The sequence below is a fragment of the Trachemys scripta genome, chromosome 6, assembly GCF_013100865.1.
Source record: "Trachemys scripta elegans isolate TJP31775 chromosome 6, CAS_Tse_1.0, whole genome shotgun sequence".
Classification (NCBI taxonomy): domain Eukaryota; kingdom Metazoa; phylum Chordata; order Testudines; family Emydidae; genus Trachemys; species Trachemys scripta.
In genome coordinates this window covers 88544506-88570973 of record NC_048303.1, presented here as the reverse complement: position 1 = coordinate 88570973, position 26468 = coordinate 88544506, and the positions used below count along the sequence as shown (strand labels likewise).

Below are 26468 nucleotides of genomic sequence, written 5' to 3'. Positions count from 1 at the left end.
CCACTTGATGGACTTCATGGGAACAATAGCGTATGAAGAGCTTTTTTTTCCTGGGCTATTTGTTTTATGAGCTCACTGAGAGCAGCTGTGCAAAGCCCCCAGTTTTCACGTTGCTAATTCTGGCACCAAAAAGGGAGATTTTTCAGGAAAAACGGAACCATGTTTGTAGCAAACTTGGCAAATGTTTGTATATTCAGTCCTTCCCCAGACCCAACTCCTCTGACAAATAAGATGTTCTACCTCCCTAGTATCCTAATAGTGACATTTGGGAGACCCCTGACTCTTTGGTGAAATAGAAAGTCAGGTGTTTTGCGACATTCATCAGGCTAATATACAAATCCAATAAACTAACTCCAAGTAACTTCTAAAAACATCGGAACAATTTTTTGAAGTGTCATGTATCAGATACTGACTGTATGGAGTCAGTGGAGAAGCAACAAATAGCCTTAAAATGAAGAAAGAAGGGATAGCAGACACATAGCGCAATTGTTGTGGGAGAGACAAGAATGTATACCAGATAAATAAATAGCTGCCCAACGGTATCACTGTTTCATTGAGGTTCACATTCCGCACTAGTGACACTGTTGTTCTAATCTTTAGCTGCTCAGCTGAATGATATTGTGTATAACAGTGGAGTACCCAGAGCAGCAAAGGTGGTAGTCTTTCAAACCTGCATTTACAAATGTTACAGAACCAGTAAAGATGGTAAGTTACCTGGCAGAACGAATCCAGGTTTGGTTTCTTTAAGAGCAATTTGTACAAGCTAAAATGGTGCAGAAACAGCTCCATAAGAGAGAGTCCTATTTAGTATCAGTGCAATGAAGCGGTCAATGTCTCAAAGATTGCCTTATAATAAATCTGAACTAGATGGTCTAATGTTAAAAATAGTAAAGTTTGCAAATAAGGAACTATTAAAAGACATGGTATCTATATAAATAGCTAAGGACTAGATCAGTGGTTCCCAAACTTGTTCCGCCACTTGTGCAAGCCCCTGGTGGGCCGGGCCGGCTTGTGTACCTGCCGCGTCCGCAGGTTCGGCCGATCACAGCTCCCAGTGGCCGCGGTTCGGTGCTCCAGGCCAATGGGAGCTGCTGGAAGCGGCGCGGGCCGAGGGACGTANGGTAATGCATGTTCTTTGTATGGAAGCACCTGATAGGAAACATCGGCCTCTTTCTCGGTCCCATTGAGACCTGCAGAATATCTTGACCCAGAGCTCTTGGAGCAAGGTCATTTTTCGCATTAGCTTTACCAAGTTATGCTCAGAGTGATCTTTAAATAAATGTTATATGATGTCACTTGCTTAAAATAGAAAAAAAAGAGGATTTTAGTGAATGGTTCAGTATAGAGAAGACATCAACCTCTTTCAAGCTTAACTTTAAAGCTTTGGAAATGTCATCACATCTAATAAAAATCAATGGACATGTATTCCTATTAGAGAAATATAGTGTTATTCTTCACTTGTTCTTCTAGATCAGTGGTTCCCAAACTTGTTCCGCCGTTTGTGCAGGGAAAGCCCCTGACGGGCTGGGCCGGTTTGTTTACCTGCCGCGTCCACAGGTTTGGCCGATCATGGCTCCGAGTGGCCGCGGTTCGCCGCTCCAGGAAAATGGGAACTGCTGGAAGTGGCAGCAAGTATGTCCCTCGGCCTGCACCGCCTCCAGCAGCTCCCATTGGCCTGGAGCAGCGAACCGTGGCCACTGGGAGCCGCGATCGGCCGAACCTGCGGATGCGGCAGGTACACAAACCAGCCTGGCCCGCCAGGGGCTTTCCCTGCACAAGCGGTGGAACAAGTTTGGCAACCACTGGACTAGATGTTTGATCAAGATAAATAAGACAGTATTAGGTCTAATTTAGCTCTCACTTTTTCACTTCAGGGCTCTCTCTTGTGGATTTATGAACCCCAAGAGAGGTTCTAAATTCATCTTAGATGGTCTTGTTTACTTTAACTATTTAAATGACTACCAGGACTGTTTTACTGATATCACAACATAGGCGAACTTAACCTAACTTAATTTCTTTCTCTCTTTAACAATCTTTCAATATTTTTTGAAGAAATATGTTACATCACTGTCTTAGCTAAACAAAAGTGTCATGAATAACATTTGTCCATCAGTGTAATTATAAATACATTGGAAATTGTAATTAAAAGTACAGCCACTGCAGGAAATGAAGTTTATATCTTGGAATTATAAGACTGACATTGTCAACTAGGCTATCTTGTCCCTGCTTAATATTTATGGGAATTTAGAGGTACTATTTTGGCCACTGGAGGGCTCCAATAGGTTTTCCTTAATGTGACAGAAATATATTTAAAAAGACTAAAAAAGTAATCCACTTTGAAGTTGAAAGTGGATTTCTTGGTTCATGCCATGATCTACACACACACACACAACATTGAAGAAGCCCAGACTCCATTTACTGCATGGGTTACTTTTTTTTAAAAAAAGTGGGAACAATAAAAATGAACAAGAATTATCATACATTTTACAAATACACTTTCCTTAATCAGGGCCCCTGGTGAAATAGTATATCGTATCTCAAAGTATGTCTATATGAAAAGGATAAAGTCCTTATGTTTATACAGGACTGTAGTTCAGCTTCCCCATCAAATTTGTCTTATAAAGAAGTAATGATAATATTCATTTTCTAACTTGGCTTTGAGTCAATGCTGGGTCAACAGAATGAGCTGTGGATTTTGTTATTGATTTAGTTTTGTCATTTCCGATATAGTAACTTCAATACAGGAGTCTAATAAAGAAAAGGGCTATAGAATGGTCATGCTCAAGCACAACATCATCAATTAAACAGATGTAAGAAATTTCTGTGCAGAACATTCCTTTGAAAATGTTAAGCTTACTGACTGCAAAAAAACCAACAACAAAAACTTACTCATGTTGAGTAGTACCGCACTTCTGTAGTAATCTCACTGGCTTCAGGGAACTAATAGAGGAATAAAGAACTACTCAATATGAGCAAAAGTATCAGCATCTGGCCCTTAGTCATAAATTTCAGACAGGATTTTCCCAGAGTAAGGACTGCAGGATTTGGTCCTTAGACATTAGAGGGATTTAGCTCTACCTAATATAGATGAATGGATATAAAAATTATCAGATGTCTCAGTTCATACTTTTCAGACTGCAGTGTAATAGAACAATGTTATAATCTAGAAATGGTTGCCAGATTTCATGAAATGTAAGGTAAAAACAAATATTACGAGGATTATCTGGGGCAAATATCCTGCACCTTCTATCCTCCTACTTTTCTACCTCCCATTTTTTCCTATTTGTCTATACACCTCTACCCCGATGTAACGCGACCCAATATAACACAAATTCGGATATAATGTGGTAAAGCAGCGCTCCGGGGGGGGAGGGGGGAGGAGGCAGGGCTGCGCGCTCCGGCGGATCAAAGCAAGTTCAATATAACACGGTTTCACCTATAACACGGTAAGATTTTTTGGCTCCCGAGGACAGCGTTATATCGGGGTAGAGGTGTATTTGCATGAATCCTCCTCATCCATTATATATTTGTCAGAAGAAATTAAATAACAATGACAGTGATTGTTTCTTCCTTCTACCTAGGGTTGCCGACTTTCTACTCACACAAAAGCCAATGCCCTTGTTCCTCCCCTACCCCAACCCTCCTCTGAGGCCCCGCCCTGACTTCACCCCTTTTATGAGGCCCCGCCCCTGCTCTTTCCATCCTCCCTCCCTCTGCCCACCCTCACTCACTCACTCATTCACTCATTTTCACTGGACTGGTTCAGGGAGGTGTGGGAGGGGGTGAAGGCTGGGGGTGCAGGCTCTGGGGTGGGGCCAGGGATGAGGGGTTTGGAGTATGGGAGGGGCCAATGAGCTGAGGCAGGGGTGTGGGGTGAGGGAAGGGTATGGGCTCTGGGTTGGGGGTGTGGGTTCCAGGGTGGGGCCAGAAATGAGGGGTTCAGGATGTGGGAAGGGGCTCCAGGCTGGGGCAGGGGGTTGGTGTGCAGGGGGGAGGAGGAGGGCTCCGGCTGGGGCTGCAGCCTCTGGGGTGGGGCTGGGAATGAGGGGTTTGTGGTGTAGGAGGGTGCTCTGGACTGGGACCGAGGGGTTCGGCAGGTGGGAGGGGGGATCAGGACTGGGGCAGGGGGTTGGGACATCAAGCAGCTCCCAGAAGCAGCGGCATGTCCCCCTCCGGCTCCTATGCAGAGGCACGGCCAGGTGGCTCTGTGGAGCATGGTCCCATCCACAGGCACTGTCGCTGCAGCTTCCATTGGCCATGGTTCCTGGCCAATGGGAGCTGAAGAGCCAGCGCTTGGGGTGGGGGCAGTGTGCGGAGCCCCCTGGCTGCCCCTATGCATAGGAGCTGGAATGGGGACATGCTACTGCTCTGGGAGCCTCATGGAGCCATGGCAGGCAGGGAGCCTGCCTTAGCCCCACTATGCCGCTGACCGGATTTTTAATGGTCCAGTCAGCACTGCTGACCGGAGCCACCAGGATCCTTTTTCAACCAGGCGTTCTGGTCAAAAACCAGACACCTGGCAACCTACTTCTACCCCCAAATGCAGAATTTTCCCTGCAAAAGTCACACAGTCCTGAGGTCAGACTGGGCAATATTCAGTCCTAGGCCAGTGACAGCCTTTCTTTACATAAAAATCTGTTACTTCATGACACTGCAGGGCTAGAAACTGGAGCTTCATTCCTTTGGGATGGAGGGATTCCCAACTTCCCAACAGAAAGCATAACACTTGCTTTTAGCCCTGGAATGGCCCAAAGTATTGGATATTGAAGCTGGGACATATTTATTTATAGAAAGCAGATTTTATGTCATTTTTGGAGCTTTCACCTTTAAAAGGCCAGATTCTCATCATTTGTGTAGGTGCACTGAAGTCAAGATGCCACAGGATTGTTATATAATCATGAATGGGAGATGAAATGATCCTTGTGACTCTGTATTAATATGTTATCCATACTACAAAATGATTAGTGAAAACATTAAATGTGAAACATTTAGTTGCTTTAGCATATATATTTCTGAAGAAATAGTTCAGATACAGAATGTGTATGGGGACAGAGGAATGGTAAAGGTAAGGGAGGAGAGAAAAGAAAAGAAAAGAGAAAAGCAGAGTCTATTAAAGAGACAGAAACAAAGATAGAATGATACTGGGACCAATTTTACCATAGCATATGCACCCCAAACTCCCATTACAGTTTATATGAGTTTTGGTTGCATATCTTTTAAAAAAATCACTCCTAGTGAAAGTGGGAGATAGAATGAGAGGGGACATGGAAAGCAAGAACAGGAATAAAGGAATAAAAATGGAATGGGGGAAAGGAAAAAGCAAGAAAACACAGATTGTAAAATTACTTTTTTGTTCATTCATTTAGAACTATTCAAATTGCTGAATTAGATCAGGCCCAAGTCCTATGCTGTCTGCAACAGTGACTTGGACCAGATACTTCAGAGGAATGTACGAGAAACCCCAAGGGACTAGTTATGGAATAATCAAGGTTCTTTCTAATCTCATTACTATGACGTTGACTTCTGTCCTGAAGCATGGGGATTTATATCCCCTATAAATCTGGGGATTTTTTAAAATTTTAATGAATGTACTGTGGATACACTCATCATCCACATAAATATCCGGTACTTTTTTGAAACCTGCTAAGCTCTTGGCCTCTATGGTATCTTGTGGTAATAAGTTCCTTAAGGTAGTTGCACATTGTGTAAAAAAGTGTTTTAAAATTTGTTGTCTTTCAGATTAACTACAGTGAATTATTGCATTTCCCTGGCATAAAAGGAAGTGTTTAAAGGAGGGGATAACACGGAAGTGGGGATGTCTTACAGCTGATTATAGGTCAGAGGCATTACAAGCCAGTATCCAACCCTCTCCCAATCTGAGCACTATCTGTACTTCCATATTGCTGACTTCCATAGGCCATGCTTAGGGATAGTTGAACCAACTGTTTTTAGGGAGATGGACTCCAACCATGGAGACTGCATTTTTAATTTTGTTTAAAGATACTCTTATGTGTTATTTTTATCTCCAATTAAAATATATAGAAAGAAAATATTTTGTGTTGTTATTATATACAGTTTTCTATGCATAACTGAAAGTCATTAAAGACTTTTTAAATAGAAGATTATCTGAATTGCATTTTAGACTTCTTTGATCAGATATTTGATATTTCTGGCTTTGCATTCACTCTCTGTTCTGATTCTCCTCTTCCCCCCCATCCCCTTTCTGATGTCATGTAGGGAATTTCTTAGAAATTTCACAAGGTGAAAAACTAGATGTAGCTAAACTTTTGGCTTTTATTTTCAATATTGTATTTAAAAAATAAAATACAAACTCTTGCTCCGATTTGTTGAACAGCATATTATACATAGTTTTGCCACTGACTTCAGTGGGTCAGGAATTCATTCCCTTAATAGGAAAGACTTCAATTTACATCAATAGGGGTTTTGCCTGAAAAAGAACTGCAGAATCAGGCACTTTGCCTTGCACAATAGAGCACAAAATCACAGCAGTGAAAAGTTATTACATGATAGATAGATAATCTATTTTGATTCTCACTGCAACATCCCTCTGGTCTACGTTACACAGCAGAGGGAGTGGCAAGGAGCTTTGAGGATGGATTATGAAAAGTTGTGTGGAAGAATCAGTGTAGCTTCAGACTGACATGGTGAGTACAGTAGTTTATTCCAGGGCATCTCCCTTGCCACAAATACATTTTCCCTACTATTTAAAATCTGTGTAACATCAAGAACATATTTTAGTGTACAATCTTGGATAGCTAGCAACTTAAGACACCAAAATAATGCCATTTAGTATGTAGGGGGAGGTTAAAATGAGGATTAGAGGCAGTCAGGCAAGATATATTAAATGAATCTATGACTAACAGGGTGTGACAGCAAAGGGTTTCATTCTTTTCAATAGAATAGTTCCCTAGGGCGGGAACTATTACTCCACTGTGCCTTTATCACCTTGGAACTTTTATAGTTATTTTTGATGAATTCACATTTTTTTGTAAAGGCTTTTTTGACATTAAGCCAATTTTCATTTTTAATTAAAGTCGTAAATAATCTTAATTCTGCCTTAAAAGGTTTATTGTTTCTTACTTTTTATTATTATTATTATTACCGCCAGGAAATATTTCAAATACCAAAGCATGATACGAGTTAGCAATTATAAGTTCTCAAAGGTCCAGTAACTACGCTGTACCCTTGTAAATATTATACACTGCGACCTCAGTGTATGTTTTTAAACATTTGGCTTGATTGATGCCACATTTCTTCCTTTGGTTTTTTGCTGGGTTGACTTATTTCCACTTCCACATATTAACCCATCTCAGATAAATAAATCCTTATCAAATGGATTGGATGAAAAACTAAACAACTTTAAGTTTAATTCTAAAAAAAATGACCATGTGAGGAGTTAAAAGGGCCAGCTTTAATCTGTTATAAGAGAAGAATGGAAAATGAATAAAACCATATGGGAAATGTCATCCTAAGAATGGAACCCCTCATACTCCTGCAATTTGACACAATTATGTACAGAGCATACCATATTATTTTACATTCAATTATGTAATGTTACCTAAGAGTTTAATACCCTCTGTTCAGATACATTATCCAAGTTTTATTTAATGTGTCATATGTAAACTTGACAGAACATTCAGGCATGACCACCGCTTGCCTCACATGCTGACACAAGGCAGTAAGTGGGGGGCATATAACACCCCTTTGCTCCTCTCCATGGGCTATGTGACCTATGGTTCACAGTGCAGCCAGGAGACCAGTTTACACAGGACCACCACCAGCCCTCCTCCACACATGGGCAAGGAGAGGGCAGATAGGGGTGGGTCAAGGTGCCAGCCAGCACAGTAATGACCACTAGGAGATTACTTTTCCCCTGACACAAGGGGGAATTAGGAAGTAAACTATAATTCCCAACAATTAAAATTCATTCCCTGATCTCTGGGAGCAGCACAGATACATGCTCAGGGCAAACAGTTAAATCACAATCTAGCCCTACATTTTGCAGTTTGTAAGACTATGCTTTAGTGTTTCAGACACTGTCAAAACAAAAAATTTTACCATTCAAATCAAGGGCAATCCATGCTGTCACCCAAGTTAAATATAGCCCCTTCTGTAGGGGTTATGACTCTAGGGTTTTAACTCTCTCTATATTATTCTAAGCCTACGACTACACTTACTGGGGATTGACGCTGCTGCAATTGATGCAGCGGGGGTAGATTTACAGGGTTTAGTAAAGACCCTCTAAATCGACCGCAGAGCACTCTCTGGTTGACTCCAGTATTCCACTGGAACAAGAGGAGTAAGGTAAGTCGACAGGAGAGAGTGTCCTGTCAACACAGTGCGGTGTAGACACTGCAGTAAATCAACCTAAGCTATGTTGACTCCAGCTATGTTATTCATGTAGCTTGAGTAGCGTAACTTACCCCCGTAGTGCAGACAAAACCATCTCCATCCTCATCAGTTTTTTAAATTAAAGCATTGCACTTATCCTCATTGGTCTAAAACAGTATAACATGGTTTATAGTAAAAATGGGCTTGAGATGTGGGGAAAAAATCAGATCATGTCCTCAGCTAACTTTTTTTCCCATGGGACTGAGAAACCTGGGACTCAGCATTGTGAAATAGCTTGAGGTTTGAAAATGGCTGGGATGTATGAAAATATACTAATGTTTCTATAGGTCAGTTTGACCTACCATCCATCAATCCTCAATATACATCTATCGATCTCAGATTGGCAGCATAAACTGGATGTTGCATCACAATATACTTACGTGGTGAAAGAATTTTACAAATAAATCTCCCTTCTCAAAATTATTTTTCCATATACTGAGTTACATATATTTGTTATGATTAATCATTATATCAACAGATGATAATCTCTGCTGGACTTCTAATAAAACAATCAGCCTTATTGAGTTAAAACTGAAAGTATCATCTATGCACACACTGGATTTACAACTTGTTCATGGATGGTTTCTTTAATCAAGCAGTCCCAGACCAAGGCTCTACAGTTTCACAAGTGCTGGTACTTAAGATGTCTCAATACTTCTAGTGTTACAACATTACCCTCACTATATAATTCCTATGCAGAACAATCCTCTGGGAAAGTTACCTTTTTCCTGGCCTGTTGGTCTTTGGAAGAATGTGCCTTTACATGCTTTCTCAGGGAGCTTGGGTCTGTGTATCGCTTAGTACATCCTGGAATCTGACATGCATAAGGTTTCTAAAACAAAAACAAACCAAAAAAGCACAAAGAAAAATTGGTTAAACCACAGATTATTTTAACTGGGCAAAATCCATTTGAAGTCTTGCTATTGATTGGCTACGCTGAGCAGTACCACAGGTAGAATGCCCAGTAGTTTAATGGCATGGTAAAGAGGAAAGGAAGGTTTGCAAGCAAGAGAAAGTAAATGAATCTTTTCTGAGGTTTAAATGCCTATTTTTAATTTTACCATGCCATATTTCCTTTTACCTCATTATTCTTTTTATCATTATGAATGAGTATCTCCAGTAGTACTTACAATTATGTCACCCTCACAGCAATCTTTGACTTAGTCAGAAATTACATTCTTTAGTAAGTCAGGTAAAGAAACTGCAGTAAAGTCCTGGACAGACTGCTTAAGAGTTATAGAGGAAACCTGCTTCAGAAAGACAGAGAATAAGAGAAAAGGTTAGTCTACTATATGACAAAGAGAGGAAGCAACAACAAAGCAACCTTTAAACACTACAGTTCTAAAACACTGCAGGCAATAAAAAGGAATATGCAAAGAATATGTATTTTTATGTAAAGGACAGGACTGTTTTTTTCATCTCTTAATTGCTAATCACAAATATACAATATTGCCAACATATACAATCCTGAAACGTCCAGGTCCATGAACGTTGTTTTTAGATTCACTAAAAGTCACATCTACTTGCTCTAACTTGCCTGCGCTCTGACACCCCTTGAGGTATTTCCTGAATTGTAGTTGAACTACAATATGGAATGTCTATAATATGTAAATATTAGAATTGTTGCAACTATTATTGCAATTATTTTATAAATTTAACTCTTTACTTTGTTCACAGAATATATGCAAACAGATCACATTTTTTACGAAATTGTGAACTGTCTGTATTGAACATTCTGTTCACTATTCATTATTTGAAATTTGCTATTTAAGTTGTGCGACTGGTCAGCCAAGTCATATGCTATTATTTCTGTTTCCTGATGGTATGCCCTTTATAAACTCTGTCTGCTTCTGCTTAAAAATAAATTTTATTTTGTTGTCAAACAAATTTTGTTTATTAAATAAATCTTGGCTAAAACCCCATAATTCACAAACAATATTTTGGTTGCATAAAATTTATTTTATTTTATTTTTTCCTAATAGAGTTTTGCCCTTAACTTCTTGATATGTACTCTCAATCTTAACTTTGCCTTAGTAAAACTTTTATCTAGTGATAACTATATGTTATTATTGATGTTTCTGATTATTGGAGTCTTGAGGATTGTGGAAGAGGGGGCAAATTTACTCCCTCAACCACGGGCAGGTTGTGCGGCTGCAGCTTAGCTCCTTCTAACTACTTATCTGGCTTATGTATGCATATTTATCACTTTAAGGTGACACATTTATTCTGTTTATTATCTTGAAGCACTATGTTTTAGATATTTTTTTCTAAGCAGCATTTTAACTGGCTTTCAGAAATTACAGGCTCTTTGCAGTGAAAAAAAAATCCATTTCTGCTGAGAAGAATGGTTCCCTCCCACAGAAAGCATTTCAGAGTGAAAGCTACTTTAAGACGGATCTCTTCAGCCATTCTCCCTCCTGCAACTATTGAACTGATGCAGGAAGGCCTAAAACTGTCCATTCACTAAATGAGAAACTTTTTTGTTTTGTGATTTGGAAAACTGAATCTAGCTGAATGTTCTGCTTTCTGGTAATGTTCTTAGCAGCCTCTCATTGCACATTCATTATATGTTGTGACATGGAATAACTTCTTATCTACAGAACCTGCAATACCACATAATGAATACCTATGTGTCTTAAAATAGAGCAGAACTTGATAGTAACCATTAAGGGCAAGATTCAAAACCCAATGGAAAGATTCCTGTTGACTTTACTAGGCTTTGAATCAGGCCCTAAGTCAATTGTTTATATTATTACATACCATTTTTAAAAAAGTAGCATGCCACATTTGCACTGATCACTAATCTACCAGTAATAAGAGTTAAGAGCCCAAATAAGGCTTGCCTTGCCCAAGTGAATAGTCCTGCTGAAGTTAATGAAGTAGTGTAACTAAAACAGACAGGTCTTTGCCCTTAATGTGTTCTGTATTTTGGGATATATTCTTGTGGAAGATACATTTTGATTTTCCAAAGTCTTGCTCCTATCTGAATGGGTTTTCTTATGCACTGTGGTATCTCTGTAGGCAAAGGCTAATACGTTCAACATCAGACTATTCTGTTATGGCCCAGGCATTTATGTCTTAATTCCAACTTCAAATTGTACTGACTGGAGATAGCCCTGATCCAAAACTTCACACCTGGAAATCTCCAAACTTCAGACTCAAACCTGGATCCAAATTCCACAGTGGTCCATTATCCTGTTTCCAAAAACTCCAGAATTTTGTGGTATTCAAAATCTGGATCCAAATCTGAATTTTGTAACCTTGGCCCATCTTCACTACTTACCTTTATATACCTCAGTCAGTAACCAGAGCCTCCTCAGAACATATAGGCCAGCAGACTAACTGTTTCTGTCACAGTCAGTCCCAGTGTTATTACAAGCAAAGGAAATGGGGAAAACTGAACACAACTTGGTAACTCTCCTGACTGACACTATGTCAGGGATGGCCAAATTTACTGACCCTTCGAGCCACATACGACAATCTTCAGAAGTTTGAGACCCAGAGCACACCTTCCAGGGGCCAGGGCTTGGGACTTCAGCTCCACTCCTGCCAAGCAACGGCAGACGCGCCCCGCAGGGCTGAAGCCCCAAGACCCTCCTCCCCGCTGGGCAGAAGCTCCTACCTCCCTCCCCCCACCCAGTGTGGTAGGCGGAGAATGTAGAGGGGGTGAAGGGGTTTGCAAGCTGCACTTTAATGGTAAAAGAGCTGCATGTTGCTCGCAAGCTACAGTTTGGCCACCCCTGTACTATGTCATCTCTGCCACAGCTCAAACTCTATTAACTGACATCTCTTCCTATTCTCCCATCTCCAATTATATACAGTATTTGATGCGATCAGCTAAGAGAAAAAGGATTTAACAGGTTAACAAGAAAACAAATTTGCGATCTTTTATTTCTTACAGTGTCCAAGTGTGTCCTCTGATGCTTGGCTCGATCGCTGGAGTTACTGAATGCTTTCTGACAGCCTGGATGCTGACAAAGGTAGGGCTTTTCCCCTGTGTGGCTTCGTAAATGAATCTTGAGATTTTCTAGTCTGGAAAAGGCCTTCTTGCAGCCCTCAAACTGTATAAGAGACAAGATTTTTTTTTTTAAAAGAAACCCACATTTGAATGCCTTCATCTTTTAAAATCCAAGTGTAATTTTTACTTTGTAATTTAAAAATATTCAGTCACTAAATTAAGCATTTGTCTCAAAATGTACTGAGAGGGATTTCTCAAAGCACTCAGCACTGACCTATCTTCCTCCACTGAAATCAAAGGAATTTTTTCCATAGACTTCAATGGGAACAGAGTAAGGCCAACACTAAACACTTCTGAAAATCCTGTCCCACTGTTTTGTTTTTTCTTGTAGAGATGGGTCTGAACCAAACTTCCGAGCTGAATACCCTCACATTTTTAGAGAGTTTATGTCTTTTCTTCATAGCTCTGGCCATTTCATTTCTGCTCACATTAGTGACTAAGATGAGTCTTTACCTCTATTTAGACAATATAGCTCTGGGAAATGGAGCTGGAATTTCTCTCTTATAACTTGTCTACATGGCATGGCAGTGTGACTAAAGAGGTGTAATTTCTAATGCACACCAGCATGTTGTGCACTAACTGGACCATGTAGACCCTGCTGATGTGAACTAAAAATTTCCTGGTGCTCATTAACATAGTACTGTTTGTTAGTAGGCCAGTTAATGCACAACATATTGATGTGTTTTAGAAATCACACCGTTCTAGCACCCATTGCTATGCCGACAAGCCCTTAGGTACTTATATTACCCCTATGACTACTGTATATGAGCAACTCACAATCTTTTAATGTATCTATTTTCATATCACACTGTGAGGTCAGAAACCACAATTTTTCCCATTTTGCAGCTGGGGAACTGAGGCACAGACAGTGTAAGTGATTAACATAAGAATGCCCGTACTGGGTCAAACCAAAGATTTGCTCAGGGTCACAAAGGAAGCACAGCAGGGAATGAACCCCAGTTGCCCTAGTTCTAGGTTAGCACCCTGACCACTGGACCATCTTTCCTCATGGTTTTGTTCCAGCTTGCATATCATCAACAGAATTGAATAACCAAAAAAACTTCTCCAAAGCAAAAAACCCCATATAACCCACACCCTGTGAAACCCTAACCTTCACTGCCTTGTTAGTGTTTTTTGTAATAAAAAAACAAAAACTAAGCTGTAATCACCATGCAAATATTATTTTACCTTTCTATTACAGGTTTTTGTATAAGGTACTAAAAATAAAGAGTTCATCATTAGACTCCATCAAAACAGGATTTAATCTATAAGGGTAACAAATAATGGAATACTGTTCCTTTCCCTAATGAGCTACTTAATCTACTCAAAACAGAAGTGCATCTCCCAAGTGCTAACACCAGTTCTTTCCTGATCAGGCTTCCACAGCATCTCTAATGTTAGGGAAACTAAAAACAAGGATTTCTGTGACATCAGGCATTTTTATATATGTATTTGGTTTCAATTAGACTCCATCAGTCAAGAGCAATTAATGCAATTAATCATAGCTGCTGTGTGTTTCATTGCACAGTATTAGAAGCTATCTCCCAAATTACATGCTAGTTTGCTGTTCTTGTACATTTGCAAAGATAAAAATGCACTAGCATAAATGTCAAGCATGTATAATACTGCAGATATAATGAGCGATTTCCAGAGTTCCTCTTACTAATTCATTTCACCTAGTCTACGAGCAATAACTAGAATAGGGGCAACTTTTAACTTACTCTGGAGTTCTATAAATAACATTTGTTATATTTTATTTACTGTATGAATGCTTGCAGAAGTAGAGATAGATGAACCATCAAAATGACTGACCATAATTTGCATTGGTTTGTAATTAATTAGAACTATAGTGAGAAAAATAGGGATCTCAACTTTTAATTCTTGGAATAATGAGTAAAGGATCAGATAAAATTCCACAGAATGAAGAAGCATAAGGAAAAGATGGAGAAGGGAAACAAAAAACTAGAATGAGGTGAATCTCTGGGCCTTGCTTCACAAGTTTTTTTTAAACCGTAGAAAAATAAAAACTGACTACACATTGCCCAGGCAAATTTAGGAGATGGGACAAGTTATATAACTCTGATTTAAATGCTACAGTATAAGAAGAGGCATACTCATTAGGGATGAGTGAGCCAACCCAAGCCTTCACCTTAAACTCAAACACAATGCATTTTTTTTCCAGATTCAGATAAATTCAGAAATCTTTCCAAACAATACAGTTTTCATTTTCACCCATGCCTTTGCTTCCTTGATTTACAGAACCAGAGATGCTAGTGATGAAATACTGAAGGGGAGGCTTTATTCAATGGTATTTGTGGCCAAGTTCAAACACAAAGTGGGAAGTATTTGAAGTCTCAGAAAAACAAGTTTTTGCAACACTTCTAACCCAACTCTGACAACCCAATGGTTTTGAACATTTTTGTGGGGGGGGGAGCAGCAGGTTATCTAGATCTTGGGGTTCTTATCCAAACTGAACCTCCAAAGCTTTTGAGGCTCTCCAATCACAAACCATCATCCAGAAATTCAACTGTGCTTGTAGAGGCAGGGGAGGGAAGCAAAAATATTGATTGTTCTATGTCAATGAAATATTGAGGGCAAGAGTCAAAATAGAAGTCACAAATGTAAAACACAGTGTTCCTCTATAGTACTTCCTTACTCTGAAATATTTTAAGATTGCTTGATTTCTCATGAGCCTATCATGAACCATGGAATTTCCCTTATATTTATTCCAACCACTGTAACAAAATTTTGTGAGAAAAACAGATGAAAAAGGAAAACATAAGGATGACAGGATTGGTACGAAAGAATAGCCAGTATTTTGAAAAAAAAAAATCACTCAAGAACAGGTAGGTGGTAGCATTAGTGAAAATCACGGACAGTAGAAATTATATTATTTTGGCAAGTCACTAATGGTTCCAAGAGGAAAGTTTAGAACAGAACAAATTTCCATTCAAATGACATGGATTAAACTGTATATAGCTGTAGTATAAACTCTATTTTCTCAAGTATCTTTCAATCTTATAGGGTGAAATTCACCCCACTACAGAGATTCCAAAGAAGACCCCTGTACTGCATCAGCCATGTGTTAATTACTTAGGCCTCGATCCTGCAGATAATTAAGTAAAATTAAGCATGTGCGCAAGTGTCTATAGGATTGGGGAATTAACACAGAGTTTATATCAGATTATGTGGTTAATTGAGAAATGAGGTGAATTTCACCCTAAAAGATATAGACATTAACATTTTTAAGAACTCTGCATTGTTGAGTAGAACTTGAAAATAATGAAAATATATTGAAGCTTTTTCCCCTCATAGTACCTTAATTCATGCATATGACATTCACAACTCTAGATATTGTGAATTCTTCTTTATCTTTTACTAGGTAATTGAGCCTGAAGTGTTGGAAAGTCCTTTTTCAGACAATACAGTATAAATGTTAATGCTGAAAAAATATTCTGAAATTTAGGGAATCTCTCATCCTTTAAAAGACAAAAAGCTCTGAGAAGGATATTCTTTTGAACTATATACAATATGGACTATTCCTTGCTAATAGGATTTCTGTTAAATTATTCCACAGAAGCCATGATTTGCTGAAGAAACAAAAAGTCAAGTAGATTGTAGTTGTATTTTCAAATGGAAATCTTCATAGTTTCCAAGTTATTAAGTGTGGTTGTGGAAGAGGATGTAACACCTTTACCGCAATTAGTCAGTTTAGTAGGTGCCATGCATCTGACATTCTAAAACTGAATAACACTCCTAAACATAATCCTGATTCAGCCAGATTTTCTGGAAGTATTAAAGTTTTGTGGTATTAATAAAAAAGCCCTTTGTAATGTTTTCCTAATCTGCAATAAAAGAATCATAGTTACTATATTTTTCTTTTTACTGTTCCATGCAAATTGAAACCATTAACCAGCTCATAAAGACAATTTCCTGGCTCAGCATGCTTCTTAATGTTGACCTAGAGTTTTCTTTAAAACAAATTCATTGGACTGTTCATTTATTTATATATACAATTGTTTTGTTTCTCTTTACACAGACATTGTATATTAGTTATCAAAATTAGAAGTTTATAAACATGGGTAGAGCATATTAGTAAAACATTGAGTGGATTGTGGCTTCTTTATGACATCTACACTGATTTCATAAGAAATTTATATACCCACATACAGAGGCTCCATCCCCTCTATTTACCGTATGTGTGAATGCATACAGAAAAACAAAGTTTAAAAGAACATTAAATTTACAAAGGGAAGCACTCAGAAATCAGGTCCCTATGTAACCTTAACTCTTCTCCCTGTGCATATGCATTATAACGTTGGGCTTGATTCTCAATTACACTCAGACCCTTTTACACTAATCCAACAGTGTAAAGGGGTCTTAAAGTGAGTGTAAGTGTAATTTATGCCCTCTTTGGTACCCCTTTACCCTGCCACAAAAGTGCATAAAGTCTTCTGTGTAATTAGGAATCAGATCAATGGTCGTTAACTTATATGATCAAATACTATTTTCCATAGGCGCCAACTCCTTTTAAGATTCGTGTGTGCAAGTTATCCAGTCCTGCTGATTTAAAAAGGTTTTACATCCTGCCTAAGAAACGTAAATAGAAATAGAAAACATCAGTGAAAATAACAGCTTTTCTCTTTTTCCCATTCCAGACAATAGGAAAAATAGCTTGGTTAGTTTAGCTTCATATAGATGTTGAATGATATGAGGGAGAGGAGTGAGTCTTGTGGGACTCTGAAAATGAAGGCTTTGGACATGGAAGAACAGTGGCTCATGGAATGTGTTTGGTCTGAGAGGAAGAACCTGACACACTTTCCTTTCATCTCATCAGCCTCTTGGAGGCAGGGCAAGATTATCTGGTGATGACATGCACCAAAGGCTGCAGCAGTGAGGTCCAGCAGGATAGGTGTGGAAGTACTTTGCTGCCAGTGGACAAGAAGAGATCATCCACCAAAGCAACATGTACTGTCTTTATATCTTCTGCTGGCTTGAAGTTGACCTAAGGATACAGGCAAAAGCAAGATGTCCCTGGAGACTGTTTTTGCTTGGTTCTTGTTTAGCTTGCTTTGAAAAGGGAAGGAGACTTCCATACTAGGCAATAATTTGTTCTTAGGCTCACCACAGACATGGAAGTATTTTGTAGATGTTTCCAGTATAGATTTTTGGCTAAGTTATAAGCATCTGAAAAAGGCTTAAGATTGCAAATACAGACGCTCCCCGGGTTACACAAGACCCGACTTATGCAAATTCACACTTACGGAAAAAGTTCCATAAGCCAGAAATAGGATTTTCAAGTTAGGAAAATTTTTGCGTAACCTACGGGTATACATTTCTGACTTATGCAAAATTCGAGTTACACAAGGCTTTCCAGAATGGAATGACTGCGTAAGTCGGGGGGCATCTGTATAGGCACTGCTATAATACACACACACAGAGGAAGATATGGGTACATATAATATAGAGGCATATAAAAGGGTGATATACATATATGTATTTATAAAAACATAGTACCATACACATGAGGTTCTGAGATTGTCTTGGAATTGTCCCATGGTCACATTTTTTTTAAAAGCTTCCTTTGCAGCAGATAAAGGAGTAATTAATGAATCCAACAGCCTTTTATATCAATCTGCCATTAGTATTTTAGGTAATATGATACACTGCCCAATTATGCTCTTCTGTGTAACTACTGAAGTGAGTGGCATGAAAGGAATGAAAGATTTCCCCTCCTCCCCCTTTTTTAGAGTATGGAGGGAACAGATGTAGAAACTGCTCCTTAAATTGCTTTCAAACAATGGTGATGCATTTTAAACATTAATTAAAAGCCTTTTTAAAAGCATTTCCCTTCCCCCATAGCATTAGCAGAGTACTGCTCTATAAAAGGCATGAGGGCTTTTAAAAAATTGAGAGTAAGACCTCATATCAAAACCTTTTAAATAGCTTTTTATTCCCCCTGACTCTCTTGTCTGGCAATCCTGTGAGTGACACATAATTAGTGTCAGACATCACTCAAAACGCTGACATCAGGTGCTCACCAACAAGGACACTGCATGCCACAGCTGAAGTTTGAAAGGCTGGGTTCATTAAATGTGTGGTATGATTTTAACCTTTAGAGTACATAAATGGGGAAAATATAACACCCAAAGCTACACTTCATTGTAGAGGAAATATTTCTATCAGAGTGCAAGCACATTTTATGAAATGGTGCTTGTTTGGTTTTTTTGTATGCACAGTGCTTGTATAGGACTATATTATCAAACAGTGTATAGGCTGGGGGATTTCCTCCCTTCCAAGTTAGGCTCTCTGAAATCATAAAAAGCCATGGCTCCTGGAATTCATCAATTCCAGTAAACAACAGTGGGCTATGTGTACGCTTACTGTAGATGACTACAGTTGGTGTTTGCCAGACAATTCACTAAGTTCCTGATCCAAAGCTTATTGAAGTCAATGGGCATTTTTTGTTGACACCAAGGGGTTTTGGATCAGCCCTTGAAATGGCTGATAAATGCTGTTATCTCTGCTGCAAAAATAAGTTGCAAATTCCAGCAGAATTTGGAGACCCTGAATATGTGAGCATATATACAAAGAGAAAAAAGTTACAGACCACAGGAAAGCTTGGAGTAAATCATAGTTGGTATATTTCTACCTTTCATGAACTCATACACTGTAATAATAGATATATTTAACACAGATTTACATAGAAAACAATGCTTTCTCTGAGTCAGAGAGAATAAATTATGTAACACTATCAATGGAATAGATCAATCATATTTTAAGGAATTTTGTTGTACCCAAGTTGTCACTGCTGTAAACCATCTAGGGAGCTTTGCACCTGAGAAGTAAAAGATTTTGTCTGTGAATAAGACACAGGGTCAATAAAAACAACAAGGAGTCTGGTGGCACCTTAAAGACTAACAGATTTATTTGGGCATAACCAGACTCCTTGTTGTTTTTGTAGATACAGACTAACACAGCTACCCCCTGATACTTGACACCATGCAAGGGTTAATAAATTATATCCTAATGTGATTTTAATTTTCAAATCTAAAATTCTTATGGCTAGACTGTGGACAGAAAGTTATATTCTGCTGTTACACCTGCACATCTGCAATGAAATCACAGCGAAGAACATGGCACATTGTTTAGAATGTTTGAAATGTGCTACTTTTGCGGGCAGTTACAGCTGAGTGCTTCCTCCCATGTTTCTCTTTGACAAACGCTCACTTTCTCCTGTGGATTGCCTCAGATGTTTCCAGCCATGGACTGATTGAATGTATCATTGAAATACACGTTTAATAGTTCCTCTAAGTTTCACTGTGGTGTTAACAATTCTGGAAGGAAAAACAGAAAAAGGGAAGCAAGGATCCACATCAATGGAAGAGCAGTACCTGTAGAGGGCTGTTCCCACACCACAAATTTCTCTTTGCATGTCAGCTCTCTCTACCGACAACCCTTTATACTTAGTATGTTTCCAATAAAAAAAAATATGAAACATGCATTGCAAATTTCTTCTTTCATATTTCATATATTCCAGAGATCTTCATATTTCTCTTAGGCCTGGTCTACACTACGGGTTTAGGTCGACTTTAGCAGCGTTAAACCGAATTAAGCCTGGACACGTCCACACAACGAGGCCCTTTCTTTCGACTTAAAGGGCCCTTTAAACCGGTTTCTTTACACCACCTCCGACGAGGGGATTAGCGATAAAACCGGCCTTTGCGGGTCGGAATTGGGGTAGTGTGGACGGAATTCGATGTTATTGGCCTCCGGGAGCTATCCCACAGTGCTTCATTGTGACCGCTCTGGACAGCGCTCTCAACTCAGATGCACTGACCAGGTAGACAGGAAAAGACCCGCGAAGGTTTGAATTTCATTTCCTGTTTGCCCAGCGTGGAGAGCACAGGTGACCACGCAGAGCTCATCAGCACAGGTAACCGTCATGGAGTCCTCCCAGGATCGCAAAAGAGCTCCAGCATGGACCGAACGGGAGGTACGAGATCTGCTCGCCATATGGGGAGATGAAGCAGTGATAGCTGAACTCCGTAGCAGTAAAAGAAATGGAAAAGTATTAGAAAAGATCTCCAAGGCCATGAAGGACCGAGGCCATAACAGGGACACACAGCAGTGCCGCGTGAAAATTAAGGAGCTAAGGCAAGCCTACCACAAAGCCAGAGAAGCAAACGGAAGGTCCGGGGCAGAGCCGCAAACTTGCCGCTACTACGCGGAGCTGCATGCGATCCTAGGGGGTGCAGCCACCACTACCCCAACCGTGTGCTATGACTCTCTCACTGGAGAAACACACAGGGAAGACGGTTCGGGGAACGAGGAAGATGACGATGGAGGTACTGTAGGTAGCTCACAGCAGCAAGGAAGCGGAGAAACCGGTTTCCCCAACAGCCAGGATATGTTTGTGACACTGGACCTGGAACCAGTAACCCCCGAACTCACCCAAGACCCTCAGGGCACACAGGAGACCTCTGGTGAGTGTAACTTTGTAAATATTTGTAAACATTACAAAAAAAAGCAAGCAAGTCTGTTAACGTGTATGGGGATGGAGCGGAAATCCTCCAGGGACATCTCCAGAAAGCTCTCCTGGTTGAAATGGGGTGATTTTATTAAGGGGGACATTCAGAGGCGCCCGTTCCTGCTATTCGGACCAGAAATGTTCCCCGCTGTTAACCACGCGGTGGGGGGGAGGGGTGAAGTGATCATCCCAGAGAATCGTGTGTGTGTGTGTGGGGGGGGTGGTTTACTTGTGTTTGTGCCGCATGTTAACCGGGAAACCGCAGCCCCCTCCTTTTACATTGAAACCCCATTTTAAATGGACAACCCAATTCATCCTTGAGATGGGAAATGCGCTGCTGTTTGCAACCTTTCCCGCATGTTAAGAAGGTTAAATAAGCCAAAACACTGTGGCCTACGATGGCTGCCTGCAAGCCGAAATATGCGACCTTGTAATGAAAGAGTGTACCCATTGTTCCCTAAAATGTGTCTTTTTTAACCACCTCTCCCTTCTCCTCCACCAGCTGCAAATGTTTCTCCTTCGCAGAGGCTCGTGAACATTAGAAAGAGAAAACGTAAGACGAGGGACGAGATGTTCACGGAGCTGCAGATGTCCTCCCACGCTGATAGAGCACAGCAGAATGCGTGGAGGCAGTCAATGTCGGAGATGAGAAAAGTCCAACATGAACGAGAGGAGAGGTGGCGGGCTGAAGACGATAGGTGGCGTCAGCTTGCAGACAGACGGCAAGAGGCAATGCTCCGTCTGCTGGAGCATCAAAGTGATATGCTCGAGCGTATGGTTGAGTTGCAGGAAAGGCAGCAGGAGCAGAGACCGCCGCTACAGCCCCTGTGTAACCAACAGCCCTCCTCCCCAAGTTCCATAGCCTCGTCACCCAGACGCCCAAGAACACGGTGGGGGGGCCTCCGTCCACCCAGTCACTCCACCCCAGATGATCGCCCAAGCATCAGAAGGCTGGGCTTCAATAAGAGTTAAAGTTTTAAAATGCAGTGTGTCCTTTTCCATCCCTCCTCCCCCACCCATCCCTGCTACCTTGGCAATTATCCCCCTACCTCTGTAAGGAACTAATAAAGAATGCATGAATGTGAAAAAACAATGACTTTATTGCCTCTGCAAGCGGGAGGGGAGGGGAGGGTGGGGTGGGGTGGTTGGTTTACAGGGAAGTAGAGTGAACCGGGTCGGGGGGGGGGGTTGGAGGGTTCATCAAGGAGAAACAAACAGAAGTTTCACACAGTAGCCTGGCCAGTCACAAAACTCGTTTTCAAAGCTTCTCTGATGCGCACCGCGCCCTGCTGTGCTCCTCTAACCGCCCTGGTGTCTGGCTGCGCGTAATCAGCGGCCAGGCGAGTTGCCTCAACCTCCCACCCCGCCATAAATGTCTCCCCCTTACTCTCACAGATATTGTGGAGCGCACAGCAAGCAGCAATAACAATGGGGATATTCTTTTCGCTGAGGTCTGAGCGAGTCAGTAAGCTGCGCCAGCGCGCTTTTAAACGTCCAAATGCACATTCCACCACCATTCGGCACTTGCTCAGCCTGTAGTTGAACAGGTCCTGACTCCTGTCCAGGCTGCCTGTGTATGGCTTCATGAGCCATGGCATTAAGGGGTAGGCTGGGTCCCCAAGGATCACGATAGGCATTTCAACATCCCCAATGGTCACTTTCTGGTCCGGGAAGAAAGTCCCTTCCTCCAGCTTTCGAAACAGAGCAGAGTTCCTGAAGACGCGAGCATCATGTACCTTTCCCGGCCATCCCACGTTGATGTTGGTGAAACGTCCCTTGTGATCCACCAGGGCTTGCAGCAGCATTGAAAAGTACCCCTTGCGGTTTATGTAGTCGGTGGCTTGGTGCTCCGGTGACAAGATAGGGATATGGGTTCCGTCTATGGCCCCGCCACAGTTTGGGAATCCCATTTCAGCAAAACCATCCACTATTGACTGCACGTTGCCCAGAGTCACTACCCTTGCTATCACCAGGTCTTTCATTGCCCTGGCAAATTGGATCACAGCAGCCCCCACAGTAGATTTGCCCACTCCAAATTGATTCCCGACTGACCGGTAGCTGTCTGGCGTTGCAAGCTTCCACAGGGCTATTGCCACTCGCTTCTCAACTGTGAGGGCTGCTCTCATCTTGGTATCCTGGCGTTTCAGGGCAGGGGAAAGCAAGTCACAAAGTTCCATGAAAGTGCCCTTACGCATGCGAAAGTTTCGCAGCCACTGGGAATCGTCCCATACCTGCAGCACGATGCGGTCCCACCAGTCTGTGCTTGTTTCCCGGGCCCAGAATCGGCGTTCCACGGTATCAACCTGCCCCAGTAACACCATGATTTCCACATTGCTGGGGCCTGTGCCTTGTGAGAGGTCTATGGCCATGTCAATTTCCTCATCACTCTCGTCGCCGCGCTGCAATCGCCTCCTCGCCTGGTCCGGGTTTCGCCTTGGCATGTTCTGGCTCTGCATGTACTCCAGGACAATGCGCGTGGTGTTCATAGTGCTCATAATTGCCGCGGTGATCTGAGCGGGCTCCATGATCCCAGTGCTAGCTATGGCGCCTGGTCAGAAAAAAGGCGCGAAAGTAGTATCTGATGGACCAGGAGAAGGAGGGCGGGAGGGAGGGAGGGCCGAGTGACGACATGGCGTACAGGTACAGGAACAGGGAGAAACACAAACAACTGTCACACAGAATGGTCCCCCCAAAGATTAAACTGGAAACCCTGGGCTTAGCAGGCCGTTGATTTCACGGAGGAAGGGGAAGCAAATGAACACAGAACAAATCTATTTTTTACATCTTAAGGTGGCAGCCGACGCTGCAGCATGAGTGACAGCCATACCAGTATGACGATGACGGATACCAATCATAATATGCCATCATCTGCCAAAAGGCAAGGGGCTGCTGCTGTGTAGCAATGCAGCCCCACGTCTGCCAGCCCCACGTCCGCCAGCACCCAGCATCGCCCTCGGCCTCTTCTGGGTGCTTAGCAGACAATATTGGGCAATTGGCAGAAAATAGTATATTATGACTGGTAACCGTCATCATCGAAACAGTAGCATGTCTGCCCAGGTGGCCATGATTGACAGCCATACCAGTACGACGACGACGGGTACCAGTCATAATATACCATCGCCTGCAAGGGGCTGGTGCAATGCAGCACTACGGCTGCCAGCCCCACGGCTATCACTCATGCTACACCGTCTACCGCCAAAAGGCAGTTAGCAGCTGCTGCTGTGTAGCAATGCAGTCCCACGTCTGCCGGCACCCAGAGGACATATGGTGATGGTGAGCTCAGCTGTGCTGAGCGGGCTCCATGTTGTCTGCACAGGTAACCCAGGTAACCCAGATAAAAAGGCGCGAATCTATTGTCTGCCGTTGCTGTGACGGGGGAGGGAGGGGCCTGACGACATGTACCCAGAACCGCCCGCGACACTGTTTTGCATCATCCGGGCATTGGGATCTCAACCCAGAATTCCAAGGGGCGGCAGAGACTGCGGGAACTGTGGGATAGCTGTGGGATAGCTACCCATAGTGCAATGCTCCGGAAGTCGACGCTAGCCTCGTACTGTGGACGCGGTCTGCCGACTAGAGCACCTAGAGCATTTTATTGTGTGGACATACACAATCGGCTGTATACAACCGATTTCAATAAAACCGGCTTCTATAAATTCGAACTAATTTCGTAGTGTAGACATACCCTTAGTTATGGCACCCTCCTCCATATTCACACTTGAAGACAAGCACTGCACTTCCGGGAGAACCCCAAGGATATAAAATATGCTCAACTGAAGCAAAGTACTGTAAATCGGATGTTATTTATCCCACAAAATGTAGGTGTCACAGACTCATCCACCATGGAAATGGCTGTTGTTTTCATTTGTTTTAATAAGCCTGGCCATTTCAGCCCTGGAAGACATTCCTGTTGTTGCAGAGCAAGTAAATATTATGACAAGTTTCTTGGAAAGAATCTACTACTGAACACATCATCTGGTAATAATTCAAAAGACACACAATTGGAAGCCAATAGAGGAAGAATGAACAACTGGGGAATTGGTTTATTGCTTCCCTGTGTTTAGAGGGTGTCTCTAGTCTTTTTTGTTTGACACTCTTCTCTCACTCCCTCTTCCGGTAGTTTCCAACATGCTGTCCTTGGTATTGCTCACATGTAATCTTTGTCTCTAAAACCCTTTTATAACAGAGGTTGTCCTGTGTATTCTTACAGCTTCCCCTATCAAAAACCTTCTCCCTTTGTTTAAATCTGTTCACTATTGTAGCTAATATTGCTGTCACTAAGCTCTGGAGAGGTCAGACAGAATTGGGAGCACTTCTTCCTGACAATGGATGGGATAAGAGAAGGGAAGAATAAGATTCAAAGGAAAAGGAAAAGACATGATATAGGAAAGGAAAGGAGAAGTGAACATAACATTCACTCGCTAACATCTAAAATGATTTACAAAACACATGCCGCCTGAATGCTTTTTAGCTTCCCAATAAAGAATCATACATATTAGAGATGTAACTAGGCAGTGTAGTTCAGAGCTGAATGTGGATCCAAAGTTAAGTTTTGGTTTGGCTCAATAGAGTGCATCCAAGAGAGAGTTGGGTTCAAGACTTCAAATCCAGATGGATTTTCACAGAAGTTCAGGTGGCAATGGGGCTTGGACATGGTGTTCATGTTGGGGAACTTCTCTGTATTACAGTATTTTGACAAAGTGAGCCTCATGAAGGGCTAGGTTCTGATCTCCATTACCCTGGAGTAAAACTAAAGTAACTCCACTGAAGTCAATGAAGTTCTCCAGATTTACACTAGATTCACTATATTCTGTATTACACACACACAAAACAATCTGAATTGAAAATACAAAAAAAAAATAGCTTTCCTGTAAATATTATTAAAGTAGTTTGAAACTACAGCTAATTAAAATATAGGGCTTTGTTGTCGTAGATTTTAAAGCTAGAAGGGACCATTATGATTATCTAGTCTGACCTCCTGCATAACACAGGTCAAAGAACCTCACCCGGTAAACTCTGCATCAAGTCCATAACTTCAGTTTGATCTTTGAAAGTCACAGTCTGCCTCCCTCCTCAAAGGCAGATCACGGAGGCACTCTGTCTGCCTTAGTCATACATTGTTTATTAGGTCGAAGCATGTGTTTTCACTCCCCTCTAGTCCTGTGCATCAATCCTGATGTCCAACAGCTGGTCAGTAGTGGGGAGAGCAGAACCATGGCTGTGGCTCCATTGGTGGACTCTCATGTTGGTGGCAGTGTTTTGACTCCCCAAACTGCTCGGCACTGTGTATACCAAGAACTGAGACTGTGGCAGCCTTTTGCACAATTGCACAAGGTGTGTGTGTGAGGGAAAGGCTCTTTCCACCCTCCACATGTCTATATAGAGCTAGCTGCAGTCTGGTCCAACTCTATTAGTGAACTCTTGTTATGATTCACAGAGTCGCTGTTTATTTTTCTTAAGGAAATAATGTTTTTTAAATAAAAAAAAATCCATCATGGAACAAAGCCA

The 26468-nt window shown here is 41.5% G+C and overlaps 1 protein-coding gene across 1 annotated transcript in view; it reads right to left on the bottom strand.

The window, feature by feature from the left end:
• Positions 1–26468, bottom strand: part of GLIS3 (GLIS family zinc finger 3) — a 237873-nt gene that overhangs the window by 55762 nt on the left and 155643 nt on the right. Inside the window, exons 5-6 of the mRNA XM_034774451.1 lie at positions 12312–12473; positions 9134–9244 (exon numbers count right to left, since the gene is read on the bottom strand). Of these exons, the coding sequence (XP_034630342.1) occupies positions 9134–9244; positions 12312–12473 (273 nt within the window). The remainder of the gene's footprint in view (positions 1–9133; positions 9245–12311; positions 12474–26468) is intronic.